Source organism: Trematomus bernacchii, unplaced genomic scaffold, assembly GCF_902827165.1.
Source record: "Trematomus bernacchii unplaced genomic scaffold, fTreBer1.1, whole genome shotgun sequence".
Taxonomy (NCBI): Eukaryota; Metazoa; Chordata; class Actinopteri; order Perciformes; family Nototheniidae; genus Trematomus; species Trematomus bernacchii.
In genome coordinates this window covers 9,117,812-9,126,424 of record NW_022987698.1, presented here as the reverse complement: position 1 = coordinate 9,126,424, position 8,613 = coordinate 9,117,812, and the positions used below count along the sequence as shown (strand labels likewise).

Here is an 8,613-nt window from a genome sequence, read left to right as displayed (position 1 = left end):
ACATCTGTGATAAAATAAATAGGCCTCATAAACCTACTTAAAGACATTTTTACTATTTAAAGTAGGCCTAAACAGAAGGCTACATGCAGCATGTTTTTAAATAATTGTTAAGAACACCATCACAATTATTGAACCGAGCACTGTGATTGGCCGAGAGGCATTCCACTCAGCATCAAAATTACCACCACGAGGACCTCAGTAACCAAGCAACCTGTCACTGAAACATAACTTACCCGAGTTATCTTGGTTCTGAAACGGATTGTCTCAAACCATTTTTTTATATTTACTCAGCAGAAGTTAAAAATGAAAATGTTATTAATAGTTAAACATACTTATATTAAGAAGTATAATTGTAAACCACCAGTCTCCTCGCTATACGTAGGCCTACACAACTTTTATAATCCTTAAAGACAGCCAACAGGTGTCAAAACTTTGGCTCTTTCTTCAAGTAGGCTACCTATGGTGCTGGAGGAGATACAAACAAACACAGTAAAACAAACTAGTAGGCTTAGGTGGTGAGAGACTTAACTCACTGTAAGCCATGGAAAGTGTGCTCTATAGGGTCTAAATGTCACTGTACAGACGGACAGAATTCTGATTGGACCTCTGTCCCGCCAATCAGCAATATTTTCATTTTCCATTTTTACTGACATCATCGCAGGGTGACGCCCCCTCGGAGCGGCCGTGTAGATATAGTAGGCTACAGTGCTCATGTGTGCACCAATAAGACTGAACATCGCTTTTTTGTCCATAAGAGGGAGTCAAGTTTCTTATATGCACCCGTTTTCGCCCACTTCCACAACAGAACTACAGAACACATTGAACGGACAGGGGGAGGAAATATTGCTTGACAACAATAATTTTCTCCCATAGTGGCTGTTGGAAACTCATATCTGTGTTTGGATAGTCAGTCGGTCGGTCAGTTCGTCACTTTAGCCCACACCTGCAACTTCGCCTCTTCAGCTCAACAACAAGGTGGTTCATGATCACCAGGAAGCTCTTGATTTCTTCATACCTGGATTAACTCGCAGGCGACAAGATATTTTTTCTTTCTCTTTTGCTCTTTTTCTTTTGTAACGGAGAGCTTTTTTCTCTGTCAAAATGCTGTGGAAATTAGCCGACAACGTGAAGTATGAGGATGACTGTGAGGTGAGTTTCGATAGTTTCGATACAAAACGAGGGAAAACTGTCTTTTGATTGCCATCGGACATTACTCTTCAAACAAGTAGTGTTACTAAAAGTCGATTTAAAAAAAATCCTAATGATAAAATAAAACACGATAAAGTGGAAATAATAAACAACCAAAAAAGGTGACAACAGGACAATATCGTGATAAAAAGTTAAGAAGTTTAGAAGAAAGTCCACAATTTTAGAACATGTAGGCTACATTATTATTTCAACAACAACAACGACAATATAACTGGTAATAATAATGACTAGGCCTATGTAATATATCTAACAACAACAATAATAATAATAAAAACGTGTATTTACTACAAAAGGAGTATCTTATTTTATTCCACCGTAAACTGGGGCCATTAATAGTAGCCTAAGTAAAAACATTCTTCTATAGCCTAATTTAAACTAATACAATTTAAATAATAAATGTCTATCTTTCCTACGCTAAATAATAATAAAATATAGACCACGTTCATATTTAATACATCGCCTGCAAATATTAAATCCTTATCCAGAGGACATCATATCAGGGGGTAACAGACACTTGATTCCCTTGAGGGACACATGTCACCATACCTGCCATCTTGTTGTCAGCTCTCAGTTGACATGTCTCCTCCGTCCCTCAGGAAAGGCACGACGGAAACAGCAATGGGAACCCCCGGCTGCCTCACCTGCCAGCGGTCAGCCAGCACCTCTACAGCCCTTCTCCCTCCCTCTCACACTCGGCCAGTTCGGACTTCCAGCCGCCGTACTTCCCGCCTCCCTACCAGCCCATCTCCTACCCGCAGTCCAGTGACCCCTACTCGCACCTCGGCGACCCTTTCAACATCAACTCGCTGCACCAGTCTCCGTCTTCGAACCAGCAGCAGTGGCCCGGGCGGCAGGGCCAGGATGGGCTCGGTGGGCACGGGAGGAGCGGCCTGGCGAGTCAGATCCTGGGCCTGGATGGTTCCTCCGGGGTGAGGAGGGAAGGCTTCCGCCGACCGGAGCTGCTGCCCCCGCACGTGCACAGCATAGAGTCGTCGGGTATTGGTGACATGGGAATGCACGACATGGGCCACGGGATGGATGACGTTCAAGTGAGTGGATTTTATTGAGATTAATACTTGAATTTACACTTTAGAGAATTATGTGTGTAGAGGTCACCGAGTAGGCTATTAGGTGCGCGTGTGTTATTTTATCTGCTTGCACAGGTAGCCAAATACTGGAATACATTTTGGGACAATAATACATTTTCCATTATACTTTCATCACATAGTTTTCTTTGTTTTGCATGAAAGAACAATTTGGACAGACATTGAACACTTTATCAGAAATTAATTTCAACTTTATCATTGGTGTGCAAAAAATGCATTTGGTTGCTTATCATTGTTTCTGTTCTTTTTTTATCAGCATGATGACCACAGTATTATTATGGCTGACCAGACAGTCATCAAAAAAGGTGAGTTTATTGCATGTTTATGAGCAATCTAAACTTTAATCCCATTTTAAAAAGAAAAAAGAAAGTGGTGCAAAATGCTGCCTGGAACATGTGTAACAAAATAAAGATGCAGTAATTACTGACAAGAGCTGGAAATCTACTGTAAGGATTTTTTTCACTCTCTACATACTTTGAATTGTCATAACAATAACTTCTATAGCGACATGTCAGGACACTCAGTTTGAGAGCACAGCAAAGGAGGAGTCGTGTATTTGTACTTGCACTGCACACACAGATAATCCTCACAGCCATGAGATGCACTTATCTAAGCTCGATGTGATCCTTAGACTATTCAGTTGGTGAAGGTCCTTGAATGGATGCCCAGTGGGAAAGAACTGATCCCTTTAAAAAAAACGACAGGCTATAGCTGACAAGACAGGAAAATTGAGCAATCACACAACCTCGTGTTGACTGTGAGAGAAGAGGAAAGCTTTGGATCATCTTTATGCTGGTTAAGCTTGCAATTGCAGCGCTTTTCAGTTCACGTTAACACAAAATTATGAGTTGATCTTGAAGCAGTGTTTGGCTCTGCAGAACCAGCCTTTGGCGGGGTGTGGCATTATGCTTGCATGTGAAGGACAGTTTAGTTATTTGTTGGGACATGAACTGTTTTGAGGAAGAACCTATTCCCGCTGTTTTGTCACCAGGGCTTAATTAAACAGACTTTGAGTGAGAGCAAGATCCGCTTGAGCAACATTATTCCACTGCTAAGCGTTTTAGATTGAATAAAACCATGCAGGAAATAGATAGATAGACAGATTCATTACGTTCTGTAATAACCTATACACTATGACACAATACTTAATTGTAAAAGTATGTATTTTAAAATGCTTTATTTTCTTATTATCATGCCTCACTAGCAATTTTGATGATATGTATCATTACATTCAATCCAGTGTTGCTTAAGTGTTACAATGTTACGATGCACAGTTACATGCAAACATCCATTTGCACAGCATGACAAACCATCCAGTCTCCATTTCTTACATAAATAAGTGATGGCTCATTATATTGTTCCCATGCTCAAGGGCACGCTATGGGCAATCTAGGCTTTCCACTTGTAAACAATGGCATGTCATTCCCAGCCATGTACCCCAGAGGAGCCTTAAAGCACTCATGTGACTCTGTGATTTTTGTCTCAGTATTAGGACTACGAGGTGGCAGGAACCTTGATCGCTTACAGAGGACTTATTATCAGGGGGGAATTCTTGCGGGTGAGAATAAAGATAGTTATGTTTTGTAGTGTGCTGTACTGTTTTGTTTGTCCTATGACTGTCAGTGCTTCTGTGGGGGGTTGAAAACTTTGTCTAACTTTAGAACCAGCAATAAACACACACATCGTCCATATTAGATCCTTTAAGACCAAATAATAAACAGTACTGAGGTGTATCTGCGGCTTAGATGAGGGGCTGTATGTGTGTACCTGTTTGTGGATGGTGTTTGCCATGAGGGCGTTTTAGCAGTTTAACCTTTAGGCACGCAATGCACATTGCTGGTCGTGCAGAGCTGCATACACACTCTTCCTTGTGATTCCTTACAAGAAAACATAGATTCCTTGTTGCACAGAGAGGATTAGGATGATTAAAGCTTATGTACATACACAGGAACAGTGCATATATAAACAAATTATGTTGCACAACCAGACTCTTTTTTGCCTTCCTTTTGTTCTCCTTCACTCTTGAGCTTACCCACATTTTTCTTCTCCTCCCCTCACCCTCCAGGGCCTGTCAGCCTACCCAAAGGCAACGCGTTGTGTCTTCCTTTCCAGAAAGAGTCCCTGCTGGGCATGGTATCAAACCCCACAGAGGTGTTCTGCTCCGTACCGGGCCGTCTCTCCTTGCTGAGCTCCACATCCAAGTACAAGGTTACCGTGGCCGAGGTCCAGAGACGTCTGTCACCCCCTGAGTGCCTGAATGCATCGCTCCTGGGAGGGGTTTTACGCAGGTCAGAGCTCAGACTCATTCAACATGACAGCAAGCTGGACTTAATATTTCCCTGTTGTTGTTTGTAAAAGTGTTCAAGTCGAACCTAATATGTTTTATTTAAAATTCATATTATTGCTTTTAACTAACCTAATACAGTTTAGGTTTATAAATGCCTCCACACATATTATGAATACGTTTAATTCGAGTAAACGTCTCAGTTTGTTCAGCGTAACACAGGGCTACAGTAGCGCTGTTTCCCAAAATATAATAGAAACTAATCCAAACATAATTGATTTCCTTGTTTTCTTTATCAATATCTCTGTAATCTGCAAGCATTTTATTGGGTTGTCTGATTGCCTTAGATATATATAATCCTCAAACTGAGGAGTTGCAGCTCTACAGATCTGTAGACTAAAGCTCAGCAGCCCATGGGAAAGGCTTTTCAGAAAGCACAGCTTGGCTCAGTTGCTTTGGCTCATCAGTTTTTTGCGTAAGGTTCGTGACATTCTTTGTGTGGTCTGCAATTTTGGTTCTTTGCTTCCTCTGGGGATAGGTTACATCAACACAGTTAGTACCAATCTAAAGACTCCGTGGGTGTGTGTGTTCGTCAGGGGTTGCAGCATGGGTAGGTTTATCTGTGGCGGCGCAGTTGACCTTATGGCACATATGTTAGTGTGGCAGTCTGTTGAGGGACTGTGAGGTTACAGTATGTACTCTACACCCCTGACCCGAGCGTTTTGCGCTAGGAGTGCACGTTTGCCACTTCCCATGTGCCTGTGTTAATGCTGACATGCACACACACACACACACCAACACACACACATGCACAATCGCAGACAATTTTAAGTAGGTCATATAGCACTAGGAGGGGGATCGTTAGCGGAGGGAGTGGGGGGGGGGGGGGACGAGGGGGTGGGGGCAATCACACACACATGCCTTCCTATTCCTAAAGATGCTCCCTCTCTCACCCGCCATGGAGAGGGAGAGCTTGCCCTCCAGTCATGCGTGAAACTGAATCGGCCCTTGCAAGTGGGGAGTAAGTGTTTCTGTAAATGCATGTATGAGGGATTTACTTGCTACGCTTTTTGAGTTGAAGCATCAATTGGGAAAAAAGTGTTTTTTAGGTCATGAGAGCCTATTTGTGAGATTTAGTTGTTATCAAAAGTGGACAATTAGACTTCCTGCAGAAGCCAGGGCAATAAGACAGAAACATCTATTCTGTTTGTGCCTCTTAATTTATGGGTTAAATGCCCTTAAGCAGATTTTAATTAAAGAAAAATACTGTCTGAATGGATTGGAAAATGGTTTATAAATGTCCTAATCCTCCATTAATTGTTTAAAAAAAACTTAAACACATTGTTTTGGAAAAGTTGTAATTATCTGTCAGCTGTGAATAATTCATTCACAGCTGTTTACTGAATATGTGTTTTTGTGTTCTCCTTCTGCAGAGCCAAGTCAAAAAATGGAGGTCGCTCTCTGAGAGAAAAGCTGGATAAGATTGGGCTCAACCTGCCTGCAGGAAGAAGGAAAGCAGCCAATGTCACTCTACTCACCTCACTAGTAGAAGGTATGACATGTCACTCAGTAGCACCTTCTCAGCTCTAATTGCTGTTTGCTGCGGCTGGAATGTCGCTGTATCAGTGAGAGCAACAGTCTCATTCACATAGTGTGTGGGTTTTTAGTACTGTAAAATATCTTCTTTCAGACTCTATTCATTGTTGAAATACTTCATAATTTGAATAAAATGTAAATATTGTAGTTCGTCTTAAAGAACTTGTTTTTGTATTGTCTGGCTGCACGTAAGCCATCAAAATCCAGAGTTGTTTGAATTGTTGTCCTTCAGCTATTAAATATATAATTCTCAGGTTTGTAAGCGTATGCGTCACACTAATGGCAAATCTGAATATCCTACAAACACCAATTCTCCAACCATTACCCTTTAATGATTTGGTATTACTCTGCACACATTATTGTAAAGTATACATTATTTTCTTCCTTTAAAGTCTGCAGCGTCCAAGTCCCTAGATCTACAGTTATTTAATACCAGGGAGGTACTGGGTTATAATAATGACACAACCTGAGACCTTCACTTTCCCTTGTCAGTGTCTTGAATACTAAAAGATCAGTAATAGCTTACCCTGAAATGTGATGTTTCAAAATGGAAACATTATCACTTGAGTCACATCTACCTGCCGTAGGCTGAGGTAGAATATTATTTCCTCCCTTGCACCCTACACGCCTAATTTTTATAAATGGGCTGATGATTATGTGCGGGAGAATGACTGGAGGCTTGTGTTATTTAGAGACCTTCAAAGCTGAATTAAGCCTTGTTATCTTGTGTTTGGCTCACCAGGAGGGCCTGCTGACCTTAAAGATTGTGCTTCTGAATCAATAAGCGGTGCTGTTGGCGCCATGGGCACTATCTGCTAGCATTTATTCACATAAGCCCATTATGACCATGCAAGTCAAACCACCCTCAAGACTGAAATATATTCATCTCACTAGCTCTCCTTCCCTTAAGCAAGAAGACTGAGTACAGCTGATTATTCTGCAGTTCAACCGCTTCACTTCATGTGCCTTGATGCTTGAGTGTATCAGGTCAAAACGGGATATAATGCTCCAAATTGATAAACTGCTGAAGCCGGCCAGCTTACCATTTGATCTCTGCCCAATGTGTCAGAGGACATTCGGGGATAATGTGTAAAAATCATATTAATCTTTATTCTTTGGTTTTAGACCAAGTGTAACCTCCAGAGCTGTCTGAGAATTGGGTTTAAAGGTGATTATTTTCTCTCTAACATGGTCTGTTTTTTTCTTGTCTTAGGTGAAGCAGTTCATTTAGCAAGAGACTTTGGCTACGTGTGTGAGACAGAGTTCCCTGCAAAGGCAATTGCTGAATACCTGGGCAGGCCGCACGTGGAACGCAACGAGGTTAACTCTCGCAAGAACATGCTGCTCGCTGCCAAGTAAGTGCCTCGTCTGCATGGCTGCCTTTAATTTGCGCGCAAAGTAGAATTACCATGTAGAAGTGTTTTAAATTCTTATGTGGGTGTCTTAGTATTGATTGAAGATTTTTAAGTTAAATATCCTACAGACTTCATTCTCAGATCACAATAAAGCAGTACAAGTGTTAATATGAATCTTTCCCCCTTAACTTAAACATTGTGGTTTTCTTCTTTTAGGAATATCTGTAAGGAGTTCACTGACCTGCTAACTCAGGACCGATCGCCTCTGGGAAATTCCCGGCCCGCCCCCATCATGGAGCCTGGAATACAAGGCTGCCTGACCCACTTCAGCCTCATCACTCACGGCTTTGGATCTCCCGCCATCTGCGCCGCCATGACCTCGCTTCAGAACTACCTGAACGAGGCGCTCAAACAAGTGGACAAGATGTACCTGAACTCTGGCAGCGACACCCAGGGATCCTCAGACAGTGGAAGCAAATCTGCCGACAAAATGGACAAGCACAGGAAATGAGAGCTCAAGGGAGAATCCTTATGAACTTGAGAATCCCTGAGTCCCTTAATCTTGCTGCCCTGTCTGCCCTTTTGGACTTCAAAAAAAGAAATCAATATTGATTGATGAGTATTGTCATTTTGAGGTGTGTGTGTGTGTGTGTGTGTGTGTGTGTGTGTGTGTGTGTGTGGTGTGTGTGTGAGTGTGGTGTGTGGTGTGTGTGTGTGTGTGTGTGTGTGTGTGTGTGTGTGTGTGTGTGTGTGTTGTGTGTGTGTGGTGTGTGTGTGTGTGTGTGTGTGGTGTGTGTGTGTTGTGTGTGTGTGTGTGTGTGTGTGTGTGTGTGTGTGTGTGTGTGTGTGTGTGTGTGTGTGTGTGTGTGTGTGTGTGTGTGTGTTGTGTGTGTGTGTGTGTGTGTGTGTGTGTGTGGGTGTGTGTTGTGTGTGTGTGTGTGTGTGTGTGTGTGTACTCGCACTGTTGAATTTAAATCCAAATTTGTTGGAGATGTTGATGATAAGAACTTGTCACTGCTGGCTGCAAATCAGTTTTCGTTGGCACTGATGGTGAATGACCATG

The 8,613-nt window shown here is 42.2% G+C and overlaps 1 protein-coding gene across 2 annotated transcripts; it reads left to right on the top strand.

The window, feature by feature from the left end:
- Positions 1-756: 756 nt before the first annotated feature.
- Positions 757-8,248, top strand: tfap2c (transcription factor AP-2 gamma (activating enhancer binding protein 2 gamma)). Of its 2 annotated transcripts, XM_034139547.1 has the most exons (8): positions 757-1,149; positions 1,806-2,258; positions 2,572-2,620; positions 3,802-3,873; positions 4,381-4,603; positions 6,033-6,151; positions 7,409-7,550; positions 7,767-8,248. In XM_034139547.1, the coding sequence occupies exons 1-8, from the start codon at positions 1,102-1,104 to the stop codon at positions 8,059-8,061; spliced, it is 1,401 nt and encodes a 466-aa protein (XP_033995438.1). In that variant the 5' UTR covers positions 757-1,101; the 3' UTR covers positions 8,062-8,248. The 2 variants fall into 2 exon arrangements, with proteins under 2 accessions (XP_033995438.1, XP_033995439.1); XM_034139548.1 differs by lacking the exon at positions 3,802-3,873 and having other exon boundaries at positions 759-1,149.
- Positions 8,249-8,613: the final 365 nt, after the last annotated feature.